Below are 27040 nucleotides of genomic sequence, written 5' to 3' on the forward strand. Positions count from 1 at the left end.
CACTTTCTAGGTGCCTGATGCTGCGATGAGCCCCATTCATAGAACAGAAATGATTCTATTCCTATACAACTACCCTATGAGGCTGGTAATAGGAGAATTCTCATTTTATACATGAGAAAACAAACTTTGTAAGGTTCAACCTTGCCAAGGCTCCATGGGTAAAACTTGAGCAGCCCAACACATATGCAGGTTTGCCTGCCTGCAGAGTGCAAATTCTTAATTACTGCATTATATGCAGGGACTTCAAAATGTTTGTGGAAAAAACAGAAAGGAAAGTTTGCTTTGGTGCAACTGTTTTCAAGTACATGCATAGTTTTTTCATAATATACATTTTCCACGAACTTTTTAAAGATCCCCTCATATGCATGGATTGCAAATTTCTTGCAACAAAATAAAGTTATTTTTTAATACCATTTTCCCCACATACTTTTTGAAGTAGATCTCTCCAAAGAAATTTGGGGTTGGCAAGGTAACAGGAAAAATACAGTGCTTGCTAGATTCTAAATTTTACTCATCTCACAACCAGAAATGGATGCTTATATTTACAATAAAAAGATACAGTGAATCATAAAATATCACATTCATACTTTGCACCAACCGCACATAATAAATCGTTTCCTTTAGGGAGTAGGGTATTTTGTCGAGTCCTAAGAATGACTTCCTGGTCTGCTGGTATTTTAGTCCTTGTAGCAATGACTTCAGAAGGCTCCCGTGGGGCTTCTCCGCTGTCTCTGAAGCACTAGAGCAGGAGTCTCTGGTGCAATGCATCACTGCAATCTGTTAGGCAGAGAAACCCTATGCAGATATGGGGAGGATATTACCATGCATCATATCTTCCCTATCGAGATGGCATTTATGGGTCTTTAACATGATGCATGATGTCCAAATGTTCCACTGAGCAATTTCAAAGGGACAAATTTCCTCACTTAGGAGAACAGTTTGTGTAATGGGATGTCTGTGCACAAGGACAGCATCACTTACTTGACTATACGTGCTGTCTTGCCTCGCTCGATCTGGGCAGGTGTTATTTCTCTGTCCGGTTCAGTATGTTGATTAAACCATTGTTTACACTGACCTCATTTATAAATCTCATGTTCTCTCTCACTCCAAATGGAAGCCACTGTATATATTTAAACCAAAAATGTCATTATCCTCTCACATCAGCCTGAGTATCCCATCACTAAAATGCAGTATATGGAGTCTAGGACTTTTAAAAAGTCTAGGGTAATACACAGCATTGTGATAATCACTCTGCTACACTTACAGTTTTTAAAAGGGGTCATTAAAACCATTATATTAGGGGCAAGTGTTTGACCAGTTAAGATGCTGGTTAAGATGTCTGGGTTAAGTACCTGGCTTTGATTCCCAGCTCTCACTCCTGACTCTAGATCCCTGCTAATACAGACACCTGCGAGGCAGCAGTGATGTCTCATGTGGCTGAGTTCCTGCAATCCACATGAAAAACATGGATCGAGTTCCTGGATCCTGGCTTCAACCTGTCCCAGCCCCAGCCACTGCGTATATTTGGGGAATGAAACAGTATATGGGAGTTGGTTTCTCTCTCTCTCTTCTCACTCTATTTCTCTCTCACTTTGCCTCTCAAAGAAATGAATCAAAAGGCAAAAAATATTATGTGATACAATTATCGGGTTCCTTTTTGGGTGATAAAAATCCTCAGGCATTAGTGGGGATGGTGAAAAACCTTGTGAATATACGAAATACCACTGAATTGTATAGATAAAGGGTGAATTTTATGGTATGCAAATTACAAACCAATAAAAAATAAGAAAGCCCTCATGAGCACACACATCCAAAAAAAATTCACATGTAATACTCCCATCTTTACTCAATATCATGTCCATGGAATATCAGTGAAGCAGCCTAAAACTAAGAAAATCTAATAGAGGTTAATAATAAATATTATTTCATTTCCTTATGATTAATCACACAGATTAAAAGAATCAGGGGACAAGTGTTTGGTCTAGCAGTTAAGATACTACTTGGGCTATCTCCATTCCATATTGGAATGCCTGTAATTGAGTCCCACCTCTGTTTATAATTCAAACTTCATATTAATGTGCAACCTGAGAGGCAATAGGTGATTTCTCAAATAGTTGGGTCCATGCTACCCATAAGGGAAACCTGGATTGAGTTCCTGGCTCCTGGGCATCTGGGGAGCAAAGTAGTAGGTGGTAGATCTCTCTCTCTCTCTCTCTCTCTCTCTCTCTCTCTCAAATAAATAAAATAAAAAACAAAAGTTTTAGAAAGCACCAGAATAAGTTCCCATGGAGCAAAGTGGTTAAAATCCACAACTCTGTATTCATATCTCTAAAAGGAAATGATTCCTAATCATTTTGTTTTGACTAACAGGTTCAAAAAACAGATTTAAGAAAAAGGTCATTGAGGATACCTAGAAAAAAACAATGATTACAAAATGGAACTATTCTCTTCTAGATAATAACATTCATTTCTGGTAACCACAAACAATTATTATGTGAAAGGGCACAGTAAACAGTAACCACTGCCTGGCAGGAGAGCAGGCAGAAGCTTTCAATGGTGCAGGTGAGCCCTTTGTGCTAATCATCTCTTGTCCCCAGCAAGGCATGCAGCCATTGAGTTGCGTATCCAGCCGGGGCAAGTTATAACCAGATTTCAGCCCCTCTCAGGCTATATAATACACATGATAAATGTCACTTATTAAAATGTTTGGATTTTCGCTTTGTTCCCCCAAAGTTCTAGGCACAGATTTTAATCCTGCATCCATGTTTAGAGGATTAAAACATAAGTTCCAGTATTCATAATTAATTGCTATTCTCCTTTTTCGTCTTTTTAAACATTTTCATTTTATTTGAAATGGAGAGGGGGGTGTGGGGGGAACAACAGCCTGGTCCAAAGTCAGGATCCCAGAACTCCATCTGGGTCGCCCACGTGGGTGGCAGGGACACAAGTACTTAAACCATCATCTCCTACCTCTCAGGGTATGTATTAGCAGGAAGCTGGGTCCGCAGTGGGACCGGGAGCACACCCAGGCGTTCTGACATGGGATGTGGATGTCTCAAGCACTTCGACTACTGCAGTAGAAGTCTGACCCCCATTCCTTCATTTACTTTACTTTTCTCCCTAACTCTACACTGTCATGGCATCTTGTGGCTTCTTTTTCACTCCCAACCAGCAATCAGTCCAAGTCCTCTGAATTGCTCTCTACTTCAGACTCACCAGATCAGTCAGTCCTCATTCCCTCTGGAGACTGAGTGAAGCCTCTTAACAGGCTCACGATAAAAAGCCTGAGGTATCGGTCAGTATGTGTGGTTCTTCTTTCATTAGTTAGGCTGTCAATTGTGTGTGTATTAAAACCATCAGTTAAGTACATAGTCTCTACTGATGTTGCCAGTTGGTATCGCTATTATGTAATTTAGAGATTATTTTCTGAGGAAAGACTTATTAATATAAGGAGAAACAAAGGTTTTATTTCTTCATAAATCACATCAAATACACTGGAAAGTTGTTTCAAAGAGAAAAAGAAAATAAATATTGTTCAAGTAGATGTAGAGTAGAGAAGTGTAAAAGATTAGGAAAACAACCCTAATGATTTAGAAGGATTCTGTATTCCGACTGCTTTTCATGTTTCCTGTTGGGCTTACTTGACATTAAAGGAATGGAATTCAAAATATTTATGTTATTAGTTTGACTTATGGAGAACTCCAATCAATGAATACTCAAAGACTTCATACAACACTAAAATATTGGTGACTATCTTAAGTTAAAATAAAATGCTTAAGAAATATTTTTATGATTCCCTCATTGAACTGACTTTTCAATTAACTGTTGAACTATCCACTGGAAGAGAGAACATCTATGAAAAGTTTTTAGTACTACTATTACTTTACTCCACCACTACTGCTACCAAGAGAAAAAGTCAAAGTTTGATTTTATTTGAATGCCTACATTTCTATTAAGTATTTGATAGTGGAAGATTTGATTGCAGAGAGGTCAGCTGATACGGAGAAAATTTGGGGCAAAGTTTCACTTTGGGGGGCTTCTTGATGGGACTAAGCAGACTGAAGGAATTTAGGGAACTAGAAATCATGATGAGGCTACTAAGCACATGAGGATGTGTCAGGAGATAATGACAGTAGTAACAATGAAAAGAAGAACATAGAGGGCTCAAGTCAGTGTTGACGTTGGCATTTGACCTATGAGTTCTGGTGGCATCTCCAAAGCACCCAGCTCAATGCTGCAGGCTGTCAGGGCTTAGAACCACGTGTAATAGGACTATGGTCCCCTAAACAATCACAAAACACACAGGAAGGGTGAACATAGGTGCTTTGTTAGGTAAATGGATGCTACTTTGTTTGACTAGATTTTGAATACTAGAGATTTCAATATCCCAAGCATAATTTATGTTTAAATTATTAAACATTATACAGAAAATGTCAAAAAGTAAAGTTAACTCTGAGCAACACGATCTGCTGTTTAAATGACACTAGGATTTCATTAGGTTTTATTCTAGCTTGGAAGCAGTAAGTGAGAAAACATCGAAGGGAGCCGTTATACTGTGGATTTTCTTTGAATCACTTAAACATCTGGAATATGTTCTCCATGAAAGAGCAAACCAAGGCTAATTTTATTATGACTAGTTTCATGCAGGCAGAATTTTCACTTCATTAAATGTTGGCTGATTATAGATAGAAAAGTACTGGTTTAGAATGATATATATGTTTGATATGTCAAGGTTTTTTTTCTTTTTATAAAATTAAATTGCTTGTCAAATCTTTGTTTATCTTTATATAGTTAAGGATTTGTTCAAATGTGTATTTATGATTACTGTCATCAACTACTTTGGCAACAGAAGAAAGGAATTATCTTTGAACAAGAGAATATTATTATTTTAAATCAATTATTACTTGAAAGGCAGACAAACACACACACACACACACACACACACATACACACAGAAAGGCACTTCCATCTGTAGGTTCACTTCCCAAATGCCTGTAATAACTGGGGCTGGGCCAGGCTGAAGCCAGGAGTCTGGAGCTCAATCTAGGTCTCTCACATGAGTAGCAGGGACCCAACCCCTTCTTCCATCACCTGCTGCCTCCCAGGGTACACGTTAGCAGGAAGTTGGACTGAAACAGAGGTGGGACTTGAACTCAGGCACCCCCATGTAGGATCTGAGCTCACCCTGGTAATATTATTTTTGAGTGTCTAGAAATTTTGACATGATATCTAAGAGACTATCCCTACTGCAAGGCACAGAAAGTTAGTTTTGAAGATTCAAGAATTTGTGGAGGGAATTCTACAATGAAGGTCTCTATTTCTTCTGTGAATCAGGAGGCAACAGAGCTAGTGTAGTGCGCAATGACTGCAAATATGAATTAAGGGAAAGTGGGAACATATGAATCAGTTGTAATAGATACTGCGACAGGACTTAACCTAAGCAATGCAGTGAGATTGGCAGACACTGTTGAGGGTCCACTTTGAAGCTGGAATCAACATTTCTTAGCAGAACCAATCTGCCCCAATTCCTCACTTTCTCCAACAATGATCCATGTAAGCGTGGATAAAGAAGTTGATCCAGGTTCGGGGTTTTGTCAGATGATTCTTGCGCAAACCCTTAGGAGTAAGGGGGTTTTGATTTTATCCAGAATGTGATTGAAAACTGAACCGTGGAATCTAAACTGGATTAGGAGTAAAGTGAAGCAAGATGCACGTGTAGTAGATGCAGAGAAAGCAGGGGGTCAACTGTGGAGCTCTAGGATAATCCAAGAAAGGCCACAGCAGGAGTTGCTTCAACTCACTCTAGTGTGTACACGCAAAGAGGGAGAGGAGATTCTGGGGATGCTCAAATTAGTTCTGCCAGATTTGTCATTTATGAGTTTATTTATAAAGAGAGAGATAGATGTATATATATAGATAGAGCTTTATTTATATATAACTGGTGCTACTGAGAGTCTGAAAATATTCCTTTCCTAGAGGTATTGAATTTTCTTCCTGAAATCCTAACCCGCTAATTTATAGAGGTTCTATATTACTAGGCATGCAAAAGTAGTAGGGTCTGACAATGAAGTGTCATTTTAGGGCTATATACACTGTGCAGAGAAATTTACACAATAAACACTGCTTAAGAAATGAACTAGTGATTCACTACAACTCTCTCTACCAGGAAACTTGACTGAACAAATGTTTGCAAACCAAGACCCTGGAAAAATGCTAGGTTAGTCCTTAGAAGCTAAAGAGGATGAAACAAATTATGCCCTGCACATACAGGTCGTTAGGACTTGTACTGAGCTCTTACACGTGGCACAGGGAAGCCCTCAGGGAATCTGGTTATCTGGGAACTGGAGCAGGCACAGCCAGCTTTCCTTGTAGCTTCCGCAGGGCTCAGTGGCCATGTCATCCTGATGGGGCCAGGAGAATCAAGTCTATATCTTGCTTTGCCCAGAGCATCATAGGCCTACTGGAATGTTTAAAAAAAAAAAAACCTGGGGGAATGAACTACATTCAAAAAGAAACACAAGATGAAGTGTAGGCAAGACTTTCATGAAATGCACCAGGCTCAGAGACATCCACTGTTAGCTCTAATTCTTGGCTTTATACTCTGGTTGGGTTCCCTGTCCAGTGTGGTGCCCAGGATGTAGGTTCAGTTTTTGTTTTAGATACTTATTGCCTTGGCTAGGTATCCGAGAAACAGTGTCTTAGCATTCTTAAGATAAAGGGAGTGAAAGAAACAGAGCAAGAAAGCTAAGTAAATGTGTGGCTTTGACTGAAGTTCAGCATCAGCCTGGTCCCTGAGAAAACTCTGCAGAATAAATTAATTCACTAGTGAGTCCCTTTGTACCCCTGTAGGACTTAGGAAAGAAGGAATGATGTAACTTGCCAGACAAGGTGGATTCCTTTAGGCTAAGAAAGGTTCTCTGCAAACTAGTCCAACTGTGACCCATTAGTAGTCAACAATCTGGCTGGGGTACCAATAGCATCCACTATACAGACTAATTCCATCTGGTTTCCCAATCTCTTTACTCTTGGATATTAGATGCCAGGCATTTTTAGGTGGCGTTCTGTAATGTGAACTCTCATTTTTAAAACTATAGGAATATCTCATAGATCTCCAACAAAACTTGGACATAGTTCTTTTTTCTTAAGGTTAAGTCCCTACTTTCTGCCCAGTTCTGAAGGGTTAAGTGGTGCAAGGAAACAGACTGAATGAATAGAACTCTCTGCCTTTAGTCTCACTCTTGCCTCTGGTAGAGATATTCTTAACAGTACATTATGCCATTGAAATGTGTATTCTTTTTTTAATAGAGATATGATTGCATTCCATTCCAACATCAGTTTTTATTGTGGTAGCCTGAAGGCAAAGTATTATGCGGTTTCTTTCCATTGTCTTCCTTGCATTCAGCTGTCAGGGCAATTTTTATAAACTTTCATATTTGGGCATGATCACTTCTGATGAGTAAACTGCGTAATATATGTATATATAGATATAGATAGATATATAATGAAACAGACTCAGAACCAATGCTCATGTATGGCACAATCAGGATGACTTAGGAGAGGTTAAATTTTTAAAGATTAGGAAAGCTAGGCAAATTTGTAAGCATGAACAAGATTGCTATTTTTATTTCCCAAGCAATGATCAGTAATCATATTTTAACCATGATTTCCTTTCAGACTCAAGACACTTCCAAATGTGTGACATTAAAAAATAGTAATTAACTGCTGTGTTTTTTCCATAAAGAATCCACATGCTTCTATGCAAAATGATCTCGTTTCTCTTCACATTATTATAGAAGAACACACACTCAAGAATAAAAGCATAAATTCTTTTTTAGCATTTCTCCCTTCATATTCATCACAATAGTTTATCTTTCAGGATATAGCTTCGCTATGAGGCTTATCACCCAATATTCTTGAAATGAAACCTGAATTATATTTTTATCATACTAATCGTTTCCCTTTTCTTTCTTTTCTTTGTCTATTCTTTTGTCTTTCACACATATAATTTAGAAATGAGAAACAGAATAGCACTGATCATGAATGCAAGGTTTTTGTTTGTATGAGCAAGAACCTTACTTAATTTCCTTCGAAACCTGTTACTATAATCTTAACTCTGCTAATTATTTCCCCTTTATATAAAAAAAAATCAAAAACATCTCAAGCTTTCCATAGCTTTCTAATGACACAATTGAAACAAATAAAAGGTAGTTCACGAGTGTTTTCGTGGCTAAAATGCGGAATGCTATTAAAATAAAAAGGTTTCTAATGAATATACATGAATCATTTAAGCAGGGTATGTTTTAGACTGCTAAGGAAACAGAGAAAATGTCAATATTTTGTTTCTGAGAAATTTTACTTGTATGTGACAAAGCACAAAATGTCAGTTAATGAAATAAGTTAACTTATTTAAGAATAAGTAACAATCCATAAACCATTAAAAGCATCAACCACAAGGATATTGATCTTGAAATTCAGGAGTTATGGTGGACTGATTAAGTTTTACATTTAGCAAGTTTCTTGAACTTGAAAACATTTCAAGTTCCATGTGACATTTGCTACTGCCACTGTCCCTGTGTAGAGGTATTGTCTTGGTGAGGAACTGTCTGACTTTATCCCTCCACTATATGGCTCAAAACATTAGTGGGAGTGATTTTCAAACAGCAGTGTGTGTCAAATCACATGGAGGCTTGTTAACACAGAGGTCGCTGGGTCCCATTCAATGCTTTTCATTCAGTAGACCCAAGGTGAGTCTGACAATTTGTCATTTCTAACAAGAACTTTTAAGATGTTGAATTCCTAGAAGCTACAAAGCTTATTTCTGGCTTAGATCCCTCTTATACACTGTACCCTCTACTTGGAGCTTTACATTTCTATTGTCTGCTTACCTGGTTCTTATCCATATGTATCAGAAATCAGTTAACATGACCATTAATGAGACCTGGGGTGGGTTTTTAGTCTAGTGGTTAAGATGCAGGCATCCCATATCAAAGCCTAGATTCAATAGTGGGCTCCAGCTCCTTTCTCCAGTTTCCCGTTAAAGCCAACACTAGGAGGCAACAATGATGCCTCAAATGATTGGGTTACTGCCATCCACGTGAGACACTTGGATTGAGTTCCCAGCTCCTGGCTTCAGCCCTGAGCCATTGTGATCATTTGGCAAGAAGTAGATGGGAGCTGTCTCTGCTCGAAAGAGAGATGGGGGAAGAGGGAGAGAGAGGGTGAGGGAGGGTGAGGGGGAGGGGAGGGGGAGGGGAGGGGGGGGAGGGGGAGGGGAGGGGGAGGGGAGGGGAGGGGGAGAGAAGAGGGAGAGAGAAGAGGAGAGGAGAGAGCTGATTTTGGTATAGCAGGTTTAGTTGTGGCTTGGGATGCCTTCATCCCGCATCAGAGCACTCCTTCAAGTCCCAGCTTGTCCACTTCCAATTCAGCTTCCTGTCACTGTAACTGAGGCAACAAGATACATGGCACAAGCACTTGGGTTCCTGTCACCCATGTGGGGAACCTGTAGGCTTCAGGCTTTTGTCTGGCCTAGACATAGATATTGCAGGCATTTGGGAAAAGAATGGCAGGTGGAAACCTCTCTCTTCTGTGTTGCTCCCCTTCTCTGTTATTTTGTCTTTCAAGGAAACAAAGAAATAAAACTTAAAAAAAAAGCAAGCTTTATTTATTTTAAAGGCAGTTAGAGAGACAAAGAGAGATACAAAGAGAGTGGGAGAAACAGATATCTTCCATCCACTGGTTCACTCCCCAGATGGCTGCAACAGCCAGGGCTGGGGCAGGCAAGAACCTGGAACCTGGCACTCAATCCAGATCACCCTTGTGAGTGGCAGGGCCAAGCACTTGGGCTTCTTCCACTGCTTTAGCAGGGAGCTGGATCGGAAGTGGAGCAGCTGGGACTCGAACTGGTGCTCATATGGGATGCTGGAATCAGCGATAGTGGCAAGCTTAACCAGTGTACCACAACACAGGCCCCAATAAATCTTTTAAAAAAGAAAAATAAATACTAGAGGAATTTATCTCTGGTTGTCCTTCCTGAAACCAGTGTTTCTTGATTTTTTCACTCTTAGCATCCTATTTCCCTCTTAACACTGATCAGTTTGCAAGTGCTTATTTATTTGCCTATTGATGCATTCATTGTCTATTTCTTTCAAAGATCAAAAAATTCATTAAGGCAATTCTATATTTTTTTCACCAGGATATGCCTACACTTAGCACATGATAATCTCTCAATACACTATATTAAAAACATAAGCAGCAAAGAGAATTCAGCACTTTTACATTAATTCCTAGTACTTGAGACCAATACCTATTCTTAATTTACTTCATAGACACAATTTCCTACAAAAATCTGACAGAGTTGCCAAATATTAGAAAACTGCCGATTTTCTTTAAGTTCCATATCTGAATTATTTATATCTATTGCTTAATTTATTTTATGTGGGAACATGTGCTAATTTCTGAAGCATGTCTAACTCTCTGAGCAAGAATATAACATTTCAGTTTTAATATCAACCAAGGATTTTTCTTAAAAATACAGCAGGTTGACAAAAAAAGCAGAGGTGGGGAGCTAATCTGTTTAAGGAAAATATGATCTACTTGTGGTGGTACAACTTGGTTTACTTTCTGGTGGACAATTTAACAAGATTAAATACAAGCCTTCAAGACAGTTATGTGAAATAAATCTTTTATCCCCACCTTTCCCCGCATAGTTATGAGTATATGAAATGGTTACCGTGTAGCACCATGTAGTGAAACCCGACTGCAAGACAACCTGGGTGCCACTGCCACACTGGTGAGTCTTACGACACACCTGAGATCTCTTTCAAGAAACTAGTACTTTTTTCGACTTTACCCAAGCAGGCTCTGATGAGACTATGAATGATCCCTTGTTCTCTTTGTTTCCCTCTCTTTTTCCTCCCCCTAATTTTTGAGGCTTTCCATTAAAGAAAAGTTATTTAATGATACATGAAAGGGATCATCAAATGTTAAAATATGACAAAGTTCATTTACAAATATTGTCCACACATTTCCTCTTGTGAAGCAAGGGGATAAGAACATGGACAGTTGGGGGCTGTAATAAAGACGAATGAGAAGGCATAGCCTATGTCTTCTTCTTTTACTTCATCAACAACCAGCTAAGCACTAAGTCATGCACCACTGGAAATACAAACTCACCCAAGTTCCTATCCACACCAGACCAGGAAGACTCTACGAAGCTATGAGTAACAAGTTCATCCAGGAGAGAGCCATAGATTATGATTCTTGCATGAGTTGGTGCCTCTTTACAGCTGATATCTGACCTCACCCCAGGGAGCACCTCTCTTTCCTCACTCCTGTATCATTTAGCATTGTAAGGTCTCCTCGAACTAGACATTGGGCTATGCGTATATGACACTGGTGAAGGAAGAGGAGGCATGGTACAGAGAGGAACGATGCACGCACTGAGTTTGAAGAAAAGGTAGGAAGTAGAAAAGATTAATGCATGTTTGAAGAAGTGCTAACAGTCTTTAATAAGGTGAAGTATGAAGTACGGGTCAGTTATCAAAGATAAATTGTGGATGTTTTCTTGGAATAAGATTATACTGAGTCTTGAATGAGCTGGCTTTTGCAATGTAGATAATCAAGGTTTCTGTAAAGGGTAATGGCATTTCTTGGCAATTTTTTAGTTATATTTAACTACTACTCAAAAACACTCATTTTATATCCACTAGGCACTATGCACATACATACTATGTATGTATCTACTATGCAAAGGGAGAATGGAACTTAGCTTCAGAGTCATCAGACAGGATTCATAGTTTAGTGTATTATTTAAAAGAACAATGTGATTCGTGCAATGAGAAGTTGTGTCATGAGGTTTGCAAAGTGCAAAAGATGCTTAGGTAGGTCGGGAGAGACCCCCTGAATAGACATGGTGACTGAAGCCATCCACAGAGGTAAACAACAGAAAATGCATGCATCTGCGGGCATGACATGTTCATCCAAAATCTCTCAACTAGAACAGTATAAGCTGGTGGCCATCGCAGAAACGAGAGAGAAGTGGCAAGCAATGTTTGCGGATACTGACAAGAAATAACAATGGCCGGAAATGCGACAGTAGCGATTGGGAGCAAATTATCTTAAACTAATTTTTAAGCATCTTAGGCACCTAAAAGAGAATATTTTGCCCTACAGTTTTGTACTTGTGTGTCTATTTGTTAATTTATTCTACAGAATATTATCGAGCACCTATTGTATGCCAAGGAAGGTTTTGGTCATTGTTAATAAAGCAGTGCATAAAATAGCCTGAATCTTTGCAATTAAGCTGCTTAACTCTAATAGCTATCATTTCACTTTAAATTATGGCTGTTTACTATACTATATAGGTTTATAAAGAGACGAATTCCAAACCAATATGTGTCCACAACTATAACATGCAACATTTTAGATAAGAAAAATTCACAACCAAGTCTATTATATAAAACAGTTTTAAAAACTTTTTTCTCCATTAAAACAAAGTAAGATTCTTCTGCACGCATGAATAATGATTAATAGAGGGATTGAGGATTGTGAGTTACTTGTACAATATACTATACCAAACTTGCTTTATTCTGGACACATTTATTTAAAATTTAGTTATATGGAGAAGGTACTCTCTATTGAAACAGAATGAATTTTGGCCAATTTGATTTTGCATTCAATATATTATCAACTTAGAAAAACTGAAGCAGAATTGAATCAAAAATGAATATAAATTTTCTAAGAGCTGAGATAAAAGTAATACATGCAAGAAACCTGAAAGAATTATAAAATGGGTACCAGTTTTGTGGCACAGTGTGGACACTGGTTTGAGTCCCTGATGCTCCACTTCTAATCCAGCTCTCTGCTAATGTGCCTGGGAAAGCAGCAGAAGATGGCCAAAAGTACTTGGGCCACTGCACCCACATGGGAGACCTGGTTGGAGTTCCAGGCTCCTGACTTCAGCCTGGCCCTGCTCTCGCTGTTACAGTCATTTGGGGAGTGAATCAGTGGTTGGAAAATTCTCTCTTTCTCTCTCTCTCTCTCTCTCCTTCTCTCTGTGTGTGTGTCTCCCTTTCACTCTGTGACTCTACCTTTCAAATAAATAAGCAAACCTTAGAAGAAAAGAATTGCAAAATGTTCCTCAATATCCACTTTTACTTTAAGATTATTGTAGCTCCTGGATTTAAGTAATGCTTTGTCTTCCCCAATGGCTTTATTTCATACAAACACATATAAAAAATATGCAACTTCTTAAAGTCAAATGGAATGAACATAAAAGAGATTTTCTTCATTAAAATTAAGCAACAGCACATCTTAAAACCAGCTTGGTGTTTAATAATGATTCATCTTCATTTCACCATATTCTGAGACTGAAAAGAACCTTCCACGTTCACTTCCAAATCATGTCGGCCTTCTAGACGTATTTATGATAGCTATTTTTACGTCTGTTAATATTATGTGTGAAAGATCCAGCCTCTTAAGTCAAAACAAGGTTACTCAGTTTTCCAGTTTTCCCATCATATAATCAACAACTTCAACTATCAAAATATTACTCTGATTTTTGTAATCACATCTTAAGGTAATATAGAAACTCATCTCCTGTTATAGTCTGTTATGACAACTGCTATTATGATAGTGTCCAGTTAAGCACTTGCAAATGATGAATAAATTACGAATTATACATATCTAAGTGTCAAGCTGTTTAATTAATGTACTCAGAGGCTACTGAAAAAAAATTCAAATCATTGGTCAAATCTACCCTTTAAGAAAAGGGACTAGTATTCAACCAACAAATACATTACACTTCAATAGTGGTAGAGAGGTGGGTGTTTGACTTAGTGGTTCAGATGCTACTTGGGATGCCTACATCCTACACTATTTCCAGCTCTAGCTCCTGACTCCAGCTTCCTGTTAATGCACACCCTGGTAAGCAGCAGTGAAGGCTCAAGTCATTGGGTTCCTGGAATCCACATTGGAGACCTGCATTGAGTTCCTATCTCCCAGCTTCTACCTGGCCCAGTTGGTGTTGTGGGTATTTGGGAAATGAATGAGCAGATGGGATTTCTCTCTCTCTCTCGCTCTCGCTGTTGCTCTCTCCCTCTCTTCCTCCCTCCCTTCCTCTCCTCCTCTTCCTGTCTCTCTCAAGAAAAAAAAACATAAATAGTAACAGATTTATTTTTCTTTTCCAAAATAGGAGTATAACTTAGTGTTCTCAAAAAAGTCAGTGGGAATAATGCTGGATCAATTATCTAAAGGAGAATAATATTTCAGTGAAAAAATGAGTTTAAAAATCCTTTAGAATAATCTTTATACTAAGAATTCAAGATTCTTTGAGTCAAAGAAGGTCAGATTACATTACTACCCCTCTTGCATACCACACTCAACCTCAACCCCAGGCAATTTTAACATGAAGACAACCTTGGAAATGTCTTCCTCCTTCAACTTTCATAGTAAATGTCAAGGTGGTTCCAAAGATAATATTTCACTCCCTGTGTTAGCCAAAGGATCAACAGAACTTATGATGATTTGTATAACCCTTATTTTTGTAATATTTGTTTATTGGCTGTCCCAAATTACCACAATATTGGATGACTCTTACAGTGGTTCCAGTATTATGGCTGTGTAGGTCTAAAATAATGAACCATTCTCTTACTTTAGCCCTATCTCCGCTAGCACAGGCCAAGCAGGTACACTGCTGTTCCACATAGTCTCCCTGCCTGGGGAGAGACAAGAGATTTAAAGCGTGGGGCAATTAAATGGATATTATTTAATACAAGAGCTAAAAGGCTTGAGATCCACAGCAATTAGATCCCAAATGGGGCTACAATATTTTAAGAGTAGGAAAATAAGTAAAGGAAAGTAAACACAGCAGTGGTTCATCACTGGTTTTAAAAACACAATAATGCATTGCCAATGACCCTGATTTACTTTTGTTCCTATTTCATTACTGCATTCTGTATGTGTTGCTAATAAGTTGACTTCTGTTTTCCAACTTGCTTGTGCCATTTTAACATCATGATAATAGAATTTGATTGTTTGATAGGGAAAATTTTAAATGAATCCATTGAGTCTAAAATGATGCAGAATTCCAGAGAACAAAACTTCTAAAAATAAGTATGTTTTGAAATAGGAATGGCAGGCTCTTAACTACATGAAGAGGAAAACATTTACCATAAAAATCAATTCTTTCAAAGAAAATAGAAATTTATCTTAGTGTTAGATTCTTCAACCTCATTCTGGTTAAAAGAGTTTGACATTTCAGGGCTGGACCCACTGTGAAAACTTAATAAATATTGAAGTTTATAAACAAAAAGCATAACAATGATATGTGGACCAATTTTCAAAAACATTGAAAATCAATGTGTCCTTACTCTGCCTAATTCAGTTTACTCAATTCTTTTATGTATACTTGATCTTAGTGGGTTTGACCATAGCTATTTCAATTATACATTGAGCATTAATCAAATGACTTTTGATGTAAAATTTCCTTTCCCCTGGATTCCAAAATAAGGAGGAAGTTTGTTTTTAGTGTTTGCTGTTTAATGTTAAAACAACCATTTAGACTGTTTCTGTTATATTTTTGCAACAATTCCCATTACATATACCGCTTACCCTATACCACAACAATGAACTTCTTCAAAGAGACTTAAAACAGTGATTTCGGCCCACATTTGGGAAAACCTTATTTCCCTAATCACTGTAGTTAAGACTTTTTCCCAGTTACTCTCCCACTTTGACTATATACCCATCTCCCTTACTATACACAAATCTGTGTCTTCTCTCATGAACACAGAGGCTCAAAAGGTTGACAAGGAAAGTTATACAATGTACAAACTCCTGAAACTACTAACTAGTGTTAGGGCCTTAGCTTACAAGTGCTGGATGATTGTCTCAACTATTCTGAATGCCCCAGGTTTCGGAAGCTCTGTAAAGCAGTTGCCTATAGTTAGTACCCTTAGCAGAAAACTGTGTGGAGAATTTTTAAATTCATTTGCTGCAACCGGTAAGTGTGATAAATATTTACACAAAGTGAAATACTCATGTGACTGAATATTTTCATTTTAACTGGCATTGTGGAAATGTGGTTAAGGCCTTGTTGTACCCCACATCAGGGAGAGTCTGGTTCATGTCCCGACTCTACTTTACATATAGTTTCCTGTTTATGGAACCCTGGGAAGCAGCAGGTGATGGCTCAAGTACTTGGGACTCTACTACCCATGTGGGAGACCAGATGGAGTTCCTAGCTCTTGGCTTTGACCTGGCCCAGCCCTTTCTATTGCGGGCATTAGGGAATGGGTCCACAAACAGAAGATCAATTTCTCTTTCTCTCACTCTGGCTCTGCCTTTCAAATAAGTAGATCAATATTTTTTAAAAAAGTACCAATAAGAAATAATCAATAATTGTGATTGTCTTCCACAAGAGAGCTTTGGTGAAGAGGCCATTATTCATATCAAGATTCCTGAATGGAATGATTCTAACTGAACTGTCAATTGCTCTAACAGGAGGTCATGGGCCTGTATTCATTTTCCATTAAATGTTCTGGACATTGATAAATATAAAATAAATAACGATATATATTATTTGCAATTGAATAATTACTACCAATATACAAAATATGCATTTAGTACATGTGCAGCAGTGTCACTATTTTTAAAAAAATTATGTATTTATTTGAAAGGCAGTGAGGGGGGAGAGCGAGAGAGAGAAGGAGGAGAGGAGAGGGAGGAGAGGCAAGATCATCAGTCTACTAGTTCACTCCCTAAATGGCCGCAACAGCTAGGGCTGGGCCAGGCTCAAGCCAGGAGTCAAGAACTCCATCCGGCCCTCCAGTGTGGGTGGCAGGAAGTGAAGCACTAGTGCTATCATCTGCTGCTTCCCAGGCACATGTACAGAAAGCTGGATCAGAGGCAGAACAGCCACTCCAATACGAGATATGAGTATTCCAAGCAGTGGCTTGATCCATTGCACCACAATGCTGGCCCCTAGAAATACAGATTCACAGCCCTATTCCAGATGTTCTAAGTCTGAAACGCTGGTGAAGGAGTTCAGCAACCTGGGTTTCCACGTGTCCTCTGGATGATTCTGATATATCCTCAAGTGAGAACCACCACAACAGAAAATGCCTGACATTCTCAGTCACCATATTGGGTAACTTGAATCCCAGACACACATTCTATAACTTCAAAGCCAAGTTTACTTACGAAGCCCTCTTCTTACTAATAATCATCGCTTACTTGGACGTTTTCCATTAAGTCTTCCTGTCCATCATCAAAATTGGTAAGCAGTTTAAAAGTGGGCAGGGGGAAGGCGGATTGCCACAAACACAGTTTTCATCATTCTCAAAAATTTACTGCTTGTGCAGGGACAAAAGAGCCAAGCAGAAATATGGGGGCTGAGGGCACTAGTAGGTTCACTTACCAGCTGCAGGGTAGACTTTAACTGTGCTGGGCATCCACCCCAGCACTGCTCTAAGTGTTGACTACTGCGTCTCATAATTGCCTGCCTTCTCAAGAGAGGTGACCTCCGCTGATGGGAGCCCCCCAGGCCCTAGAAGTAACACCTTCCCAATGCCTGAAGAGGTAACTCTTGTCCTCAGGGGTGGGCAACAGGCAGCAACATCTTGGAGCAGAGACCAAGAGCTAACTGTGTGTAGTTCCTCCCAATTCTGCCTTCAGTGCCTTCATGTTGGTAGCTGGAGACCATTAATGGAGGGCGTGTTTACAGTATGAAAACTGGAAAATGCTACCAAGCAGTTTACCTACCTCAGAACCAGTTGGTAAATACTGAGCAGGACAACCCTGGCACGGCCAACCACTAGCAAGGCTATCAAAGGACAACTCTGCTTGTGTGTTTTGTGCCCCAGGCCTCCCTCCTTACAGGTCAGCACATAAAACCAGGTGTTATTGGAGACAGCATACTTACCTGCTTGGCTGTCTTCCCCCCTGTTACTTCTCTAACTCCCTTCATAGGCGTCTTCCGAGAGCTGACCCTCTATGTCCACACGCACCCAGACCACTGCCCTTGGAGTCTGCCTCCTGGGACCATGACTTAAAATACCAGTTAAGTCACGGTTAAGTGACTGCGCATAGAAGCCTCAAAAGACACACAAAGCATCTACAAAGAGCCACAAGTCACAGAAATTTTGAGTCACAAAGATCAGAGAAAATTGCAAAAGATAAATGTGAAATAGCAAGGATCTAGACTTTGTGTATATGTACATCAAAGAAGGGAGTTGATGGAAAAAGATGAGACCTGCACAAAGTGGGCAATCAGTCATATCATGCTTCTCAAATTACTCTTTCACACCCACAGGGGAAGGTAGTGCAGGACTTAGTGACCTAAGATTTTGGAGAAAAAGCAACTTTATATTAAAACATGATGAAGACATTGCAGAGATCACAAGATTGACATGAGATTTCCAAAAAATCAGAATCATCAATGAAATTTCATGCTCACACAAAACACAGCTATGCAGATGGAAGCAGATGGCAGCTTCTGTCTTCTTGGCCATTAAAAGAACTGAAACAGAAAAGTTTGAGGAGCACTACTCTTGGAAAATACTCTTACTAGAAAAACTAATAGTAATTGTCGATTATAACTGAAAACACTTCACTTTGAAATAATCTTATTATGAGTAATTTCTCTTTCCATAAGTCCCATTAAAACAGGAAGGTTATATTAGTAATATAGGCACCTGTGTTTCAATAATACTCAGAAAACTTTACCAAATTATTCAAAACTGGTTTACCAAATTATTACAATTATTCAGTGTCACTGCTTCATGTAGTTAATATAAGGTTGTTTAAGGTATAATACTGATGCCACTGTTCTTTTTTAAAAATTTTTATTTAAAAAGTTAAAAGAGATACAGAGACCCATGAAAGAGAAAGACACACACACACACACACACACACACACACGTATTTCACGTGCTGGTTCACTTCCCAAATGCCACAGCAACCAGGGCTGGGCCAGGCTTGAAGCCAGGAGCCAGGAACTACATCTGGGGCTCCCACATGAGTAGCAGGAACCCATCACCTGATGCCTCTCAGGGTGTGCATTACCAGGAAGCAGAAATCAGGAAGGGAGCTGGGGCTTGAACTCAGCTACTCTATTCTTCCATGAATGTGTTGAAGTAGCCTCATATTGGCTATGTGAGTTCATTTTCTTAGGAAATATGGAATTTCATTAAATAACCAACTCTCACATTTTACACATTTCTAGTTAATGTGGTACAAGCATACACACACATAAGCTATTAAAAATTCTGGCTCCCTCATCTTGGTACTAAATAACAATATTCCCAGGAAAGCCAAGATACCATTAAAACAAGCCCAATATAATTTTATACATGAAATAAATTAAGTATTCACACTCTATAATGAGATCAGACTTCTCTGCGTATAGGTTTTAAGCATATCATAGATGGAGTTTTAGATCCTTTAATACTGAGAGTGTATTACTTCGGGTTCTTTTTTTTTTTTTTTTTTTTTTGAGTAGTCTTTTATTACCTAAGACTCTTGAGGAAAAGTATTTATAATTATTACCAGTCACAAACAAAGCTTCTGGAATAAATCCTCAGTAAACAGGATTGGCATATTAAAGGATCAGTTTTTGATATGGCTGTTTTCAAACAGCAGGAAGGATGATATTCTTTGGAGAAATTTTTATTGTCTAATTAAACACTTCTTGAGTAGAATCTTGTCAGATGAACTCATTAGCTGAACATTTTGATAACCCATGTTCTCCTAAATGTCCCGTGACCACAAGAGTAGTTGTATTGCTTTAATTTATTGCAATAACAATGGTAACCAATTCTAGCTCCTCCTTTTAACACAGCCCATCAAAGGAATGCAAAAAAGTCCAAATTAAAATAAGTTGAACAATAAAAAGAACATGTTCCTTTTCTGACTGTTCCAAAGCCTTTTCCTATCTTTAAGCAAAGTTCACTCAGTAATTATCTTATTTGTGAAAGTGAAAGCAGAAAGATGTTTCTCTTATTAAATCAATGTCTTTATGCTTTAGATGTGGAAGGCATCTCAAAACAGTCAAAAAAGAATGTCACCAACTCATTTCCTCCCACCCACTGTTTTAAGTCGTTTGCGTGGTTCCAATGTATACTACACTTACATAAGTTGTTTATGAAGAGCCAAATTAATAGTCTTTGCAATTGTTTTCATTGGAATTTGGAGAGCTGACAAATGAATTAGTAGAAAATGGCAATTCTACATGAATTAGCTTTTAAGTCTCCCTAAGAGGCTGATGCAGAACTTAATAAGAGACTTATTAGGAGAAGTAGGACAACTTAATTCAGATTGATTATAGACTTCGGTGAAGACAGCTGGGGTTCAAATGAAACTGAAAAAGAACTTATATGCACTTCAAAGTATGCTAAGCAGATGTCTCAAACAATTACCCCACTCTGCCTTTTCAGAAGTTTCAAAGGCAGGATGGGAACAGCATGATAAAGGAGGGTTCTATTTGCTGAAGTGGAGGTAGGGGCTGTTGAAACACACACACACACAGAGCTAGCTCAAATAAGACCCTTTGAGTTAGGAAAGCGGCTTGACTTGGGTGTCCTAAGATCTCCTTTTAGCTTTATAAACGAAGCAGGAAATATATGTTAACTAAGCAAGAAGCTCTCCAACACAAACTAAACAATTGCTTTTACATCCAACAAATAATTTGGACAGAATTTTAAAGATGAGTAATTCCTATTTTATTTTCTATGCCCTGTTAAAGCCAGCAATGGCTACTCTATTAAAAATAAACATTATATTTTAAAAGTATATAATAAGACTTTACTATAATATGCCTCTTTAGAGAGGTATTCCCAGATATTAATGGTAAAATCATATGCTTTTGAACATCACAACACGTGCTTTGAGACCCAGATAAAGCCCTGGTTACTGCATATGACAAGCATTCATTCCAAATTTATGGAGGGTTACATCTTTTTTGCTTTTTTTTTCTTGATCAAAGGCTTACATAATACACAAAGCATTTTTACCAAAACAACATCTAAAGCCTCCATACAACAATTCATTTGTAGTTCAAGACAATGAACAAAACATTAGTAAATTTTCCTCTTCCTACTAAAGGCAGTAGACCTCATTCATTATGAAGCTATGGTTCCCTTATTCTGAGCTCACAGAACTTACATAATTTTGAACCATTCCTAGAGTTGCTCTATTTCTGATGGTTCTGTCTATCCGTGCATCCCTAACTCTATAAGAAAGAATTACAAACTTTATAAATCTCCTATATAAGCAAGGATTTAAAGTTGTCTCATATAAGTTATAAATATTCCAGAATTAATAAAATAAGAATAAAAACTTTATAACCAGGGTTAAGAGGAGAAAAGCAGTAGGGGAAGATAGAGTTGCATGAACATGGTTGCAAGCTTCCTGCTTGCCAATGTGAAAATAAAATTCTCATGTTTTATATCATATTTCATATTATCTGTCCAGAGGAAATATACTTGGTTTTTCTCAATGTGAAATTCTGAGCATTACTCTGATAAACTTCTCAGCAATCAAATCTCTTATCACCAATGCGTACATGTCTTGAGAAGTACCATAAGTTAATTGTATCTATGTCTGAGAAAGGTAAATCAACTACATATATAGGTATATATGACTTTTTGAAAGGGATATTTAATGTTAAGTGTTTTCCCATTATTGAATTGAAATCAGAATGAGAGTCTTACCAATTAGGGTATGAGAAATTAAATTCATTTTCAGATCAAAAACAAATAAAACAGAAACAAAAAGGGATATTGTAAATAGGGTAGGATAAAGACCAGGGAATATTTGAACTGTTCCAGGCTTAGTTAATTTTGATTATGAAATCCTGCTGCATACATTCTCCATCCACCCTCAGGATCCTACAAGTTCTCTTCAGTGACACATCTGAATAAAGATGAATCCTTTATGCATACTCTATAAGCTATATATTCAGCAAGTTAATTGACTTATTAACTAATTTAGTTCCCTTGGGGCATTTTTCTAAATATATTTATCATTTTTGGAGAATAGTTTAGAGTAACTATTTGTATAATTTCGCACAAAAGTACTATGTTTAACTGTGAACAGATAAAGGGCAATAAATTTTGTAACAATTTAATTTTAAGTATATAATGTTATTCATATTCTTTAAGTGTCACACAACAGGCAATAGGATGTTGAGGTAGAAGGGATTTTAGAAGGAATAGAGTCAAATTTCTAATATTTTCTTTTGAATTTTCACCTACCATTTTAACAAAGAACTACTGAACTCAACATTACATTGTACGTTTCATGAGGGCAGAGACCAAATGTGTATCCTGTACGGCACATGTCTAGTACATTACATACTGGCTCCTAAACAGTTCAATGAATGAATGAATGAAGGCACTAAATGGAATTCCTTATAAGTCATTCTCACTGGGCTCAGAGCTGGGTACTCAAGGATGTACAGCAGGATCCTCTTTCTCAGGAACCTCACTATCTCTGGGAGAACAAGACTAAGTAAGTTGCTACAATATATGAAATTTAAGCTTGGCAATTTAAGCATCTTTGTGATCTACGCACTGAACCAAGAGCAGCAGCTTCTGCTTTGTAGGAGTTTGGTGTGGCAGACACTCTGGGAATACCACAATGATGGGCAACATTTAGTTTGGGCTTTGAGGGCTGAGTGAGAGTTCAGCAAGTAGGCAGCGTGAGATGACCCAGACAGAGAACAATGGCAGAGGCAGGCAGTTATGAGACAAGACAGCAGATTCGGGTGAGGGAGGCGGCATGGGCAGAGCGCATTAATGCCCAGGAGGATGAAAGCTCTAGTTGAGAAGTTAACCAGGACTAGGAAGAAAAGGGCCACCTATCATCTTCATTCATTAGACTTCCCCTTTAGGGAGGTATTCTTCTGCCAGGAGTTTGGATTAGTGTTGGAAGAATCTAGATAACGCAGAGATATCAGTAAAGAAACTGTTCGTTCATTTATTCATTCGTTCAATGTGATATTTATGATAGGCCAGGCACACCAATCATGGAATTGGATTTAAAGATACAAGTTGTGATCATCTAAGTAAAAGACGGTGGGGATTGGAAAAGGATATTTGGATGGAAAAAGAAGAGAAAAATAAAAAAAAGTAAGTCTGAGGTAAAATGAGCAATCATATGCAATCAGTGAAAATGTAGAAGGGTTTAAGGATGAACCTAGAGTTTCTAGCCTAGGAAGCTTGTTGGTTTATGACTCATTAACTGAAACAGGAAACACAGAAGGTAGTCAGGTTGAGATGGACAGCTGTAGGAGACTGGGAAACAGCAGAACAAATGATTTTGGTTTCAGAATACTTGGATTTGGGGTTCTAACACTACCTGGGTTAAGAGATCAGAAGAGATATCCACAGTATAGACTGAGATTCTTCACTGCTATGGCTTGACCAAGATTCAGCTTACAAAGTCTGCAGGACTTTAGACACCAAAGTCATAAGTTGGTGGCATTAAGAATGTGGAAACTTAATCCAATTACGGTATTTAGGAGGCAGACCTGGTGGGAGGTTCTTAGTCACTGGGGCCGTGCCCCCAAAAGGCTGTTCTCTTAAGAGGGTTATAAAAGCCCAAGTCAAGCCGAGTTCTCTGTTTCCTGGCTCCCATGTGATCATCTTCTATGTGCACTTTGCCATTACCATCCACTACCCTCACCAGGTGGTCATAGTAATGGGGCCCACATGATCTTGGACTGTGAACTTCCCAAACCATCATCCAAGATAAATCTCTTTCCTTCATAAGTAGCTTCTCTCAAGTATTTTGTTACCAAAGTGAAAAGCTGACTAACACTGCTACCATCTAAGCTGTTTCAAACTGGGGGCATCTAAACAATAAAAATAGAATAAGACAGAAAACTTGGGCATACCAATATTTGAAGGGTGCATCGAGGTTAAAAAAAAAAAAACTTAGGAAAGTATAGGAAAGAGAAGAACGTAGGCTGAACAATGCCATGAAAGCCAAGGAGATGAGAACTTCCAGAATGAGAGTTCTGGCAAATATCCTGAATGCATGAAAGAATTTAACTTATTTTAGATTTCATTCTAGGAGAACTTCTGCAGTTTTGACATTAGATAAGTAAACAAAACGTGCTACAAGTTGTTTGTTTCAGAATTATACTCCTAAATATGTATATTCTCTCTATATAAAGAATATATATATATATATATATATAAAGAATATATACATATATATAGCACCTTTGTGCTCCAAAGGAATTTAACTTTGATTTCATAGACAGGAGTATTCCAAATATACTGGTATAATGATATGTCCCATCTGTAGAGTGCTAATGCAAGTTGAAATTGTATTACAAGCATTGCCTTCTAGGGGAAGACTAGCATTACCAATTTCATTTCACAGTACCATAACTTACCCAAGTCATATAATTTAGTTAGCAAAAAGGCCAAAACCCTGACTCATGGCTGTTGCTTAAGTGTTATATGGCTCTCTATTCCGATACTAAGTCAAACAAAGAAAACACACACACACACACACACACCCCAGACTATTTTAGTATAATCAATTTCCTAATAACAAAATCCAACGATTTTTTGTCTTGTAACTTTTTAATATTTCATTTTATATTATTGAAGATGGGCAAATGATTTGATTACTATATAGTTTTGGAGAAAACACCATGAAAGGCAGAATTTAAATTTGCTAAGGACAGACTGATCTCTCTTGCTGAAAAGGGCCCTATTTTTAACTTGGCAATAAGAAACTGCTGCACTCATGTTCTGATCAGAACCGCTTTTGAGTTGCCCAAAGGGTTCTGAAGCAAAGTAGTAGACGGTACCTTGACTTTTTCCAGGTGATCTTGGAGAGAGTCAATAAGGAGATCGCCCACGGGCTGCCACGATCCCTTGATCACCTCAGCCTGGCGCAGCTTGAGGTCTAGCTCATCTGTCGCCTCCTGCAGTTCCTGGAGTCTCTCAAGGGCCTCATCCAGTTTTCTCTGCCAGTCAGTGGAGTGAAGGTTCAATTTTTCCCACTCAGCGTTCACCTCCTCAGCCTGCTTTCGTAGGAGCCGAGTGACATTCTGGGCTCTCTCATCAGGAGGCAGCTCTAAATTGGCAATATGACAAGGTTTTAGGCCACATTCATTTGTGTGTGTGTCTTTTTAAACATTGTCAGAAAGGTCATACTGGAAGAAAGAAAGAGTACACTTTAACGAGAGGCCAATTTACTGATTAATGGCTCTTTTACACTTTGACATAAATTACGAAGCACGGCTCAAGTCTGTCTTCCCGAGTGAATCTGTTCTACCCTATATCAATCGGAAAATCCAAGATTCATTTAAGCTATTGAGGAGAAAAATGGTAGGATGCACCCCACAAGCTCTAATTTACTTTTGTCAGGCTCTTAAATGGAAAACAAGCTTGTAGTCTTTGTGACAATAGGATTCCTCCTCACAGATAAACCCCTTTGTTTACTATTTTCTAAATGTTCCACGAACTCATCGCTAATCTCTTTTCATGTTTATTTATGAATGTGCAAACAGATTTATGCATGGTAGTTTATGCTTCCTTATTCTTCTTCAACATCTATGTTTAATATGAATTGATTCTATTTAACCTGGAAAATACGAGCACTATCCAGACCCTGGCAGCCAGAATGGATAGGCTGCTCTGTCACCACTGATCCTTCTATCAATATGTTATTACAGTTCCACATTCAATTACCTCTGGGCTCCTGGTAGAGTTTCTCCAGTCCTCCCAAAGGCTGCTCTGTCAGAAATATTCGTACGGTCTCAAGAGTACTCATGATTACAGGTTCTTTAGTTTTCAATTCCCTCTTGAAGGCCTGTGAAATGAGATGAAAAGAAATGCTTATTTGGCTTGTGGCGTTCTTCTCAAAATTAATCCAGGGTGCTCAGAACTTGTTTATGAAACTCTCAGGTCAATTTCTATCTCTTTTATTTATAAACCAATAGTCATAAAATGATAAACAAGGCTATTCAGGTCTTTCTGGTCTTTCAGAAACCACTGAGTTTGAAAAACTATTCTGGAGACAAGTGGGGAGCTTTTAAGATAAAAGTGCTTTATTTATATAACCTCAAGTTGGAAGGTATACATTGCAAAACCCTGGCATGGCTAATGCAGAAATAAACACACCTTATAGAATGCATAGCCAGACATACCTGGAAGCCTTAAGGCCCATTTGAAGAAACTTAGCCTGGAATGAAGCCTACAACTAATGCAACTGACAATCACCGGTTAATTTGGTCAAAGTGTCTGGTGGTTAACTAAAATAGTGCACTAAGAGTAAAAGAAGCTTAACTCTCAGTAGCTTCAAAAAAGTACCTATTTGATTATGCATTGTGGTACAGCAGGTGGAGCTGCAACTTGTGATACAAGCATCTGATATCAGAGTGTCAGTCTGAGTCCCAGTTGCTCTGCTTCCAATCCAACTCTCTGCTAACATGCCTGGGAAAGAAGTGGAGGATGGTTCAAGTGCTTCAGTCCCTCTAACCCATGTAAGACACTTGCATGGAATTTCTGGCTTTGGCCTAGCCCATCCCTGGCTGTTGTGGTTACTTGGGGAGTGAACCAATAAATCGAAGTGGAAGATCTCTCTTTCACTCTCTCTTTTTACAACACCTTTCAAATAAATGAATAACTTTTTTAAAAAACAAAGATTATCCAATTTTTTCATTTTAATTATTTTTTAACAGATTCAATGTGATTTATAGATACTAGTCTAAGAACATAATGATATTCCTCTCCCTCCCTCTCTCCCACCCTCCTTCCTTCTACGTATTTCTTTTTTTAGCTTTTGAGATAATACATTTTAAATTTATGTTACAGTAAAAAGCCTCAATACTTCATCAAATAAGAGGTATAACAAGTAAAAAGCAAAAAGACCTTAGTTTAGTGGGAATACAGACAATCGCTTTAATGTATAAATGACCATTTCACCCATATACAGTTTTGTTGGTCAATTAATCATTCATAATCTCTTTCAATGAAATGCAGCCAATGACAATATAACATCTAAATATTTCCTGTGAGAT

General features: G+C 38.2%; 1 protein-coding gene across 20 annotated transcripts in view; it reads right to left on the bottom strand.

Annotated features, from left to right (window-relative positions):
* Positions 1-27040, bottom strand: part of DMD (dystrophin) — a 2248405-nt gene that overhangs the window by 334517 nt on the left and 1886848 nt on the right. For all 20 annotated transcript variants that reach the window (XM_070067426.1, XM_051827673.2, XM_051827679.2 and 17 more), the window contains 2 exons: positions 25710-25830; positions 24824-25092 (listed from right to left, as the gene is read on the bottom strand). In XM_070067426.1, the coding sequence (XP_069923527.1) occupies positions 24824-25092; positions 25710-25830 (390 nt within the window). The remainder of the gene's footprint in view (positions 1-24823; positions 25093-25709; positions 25831-27040) is intronic.

This window comes from Oryctolagus cuniculus, chromosome X (assembly GCF_964237555.1).
Source record: "Oryctolagus cuniculus chromosome X, mOryCun1.1, whole genome shotgun sequence".
Taxonomy (NCBI): Eukaryota; Metazoa; Chordata; class Mammalia; order Lagomorpha; family Leporidae; genus Oryctolagus; species Oryctolagus cuniculus.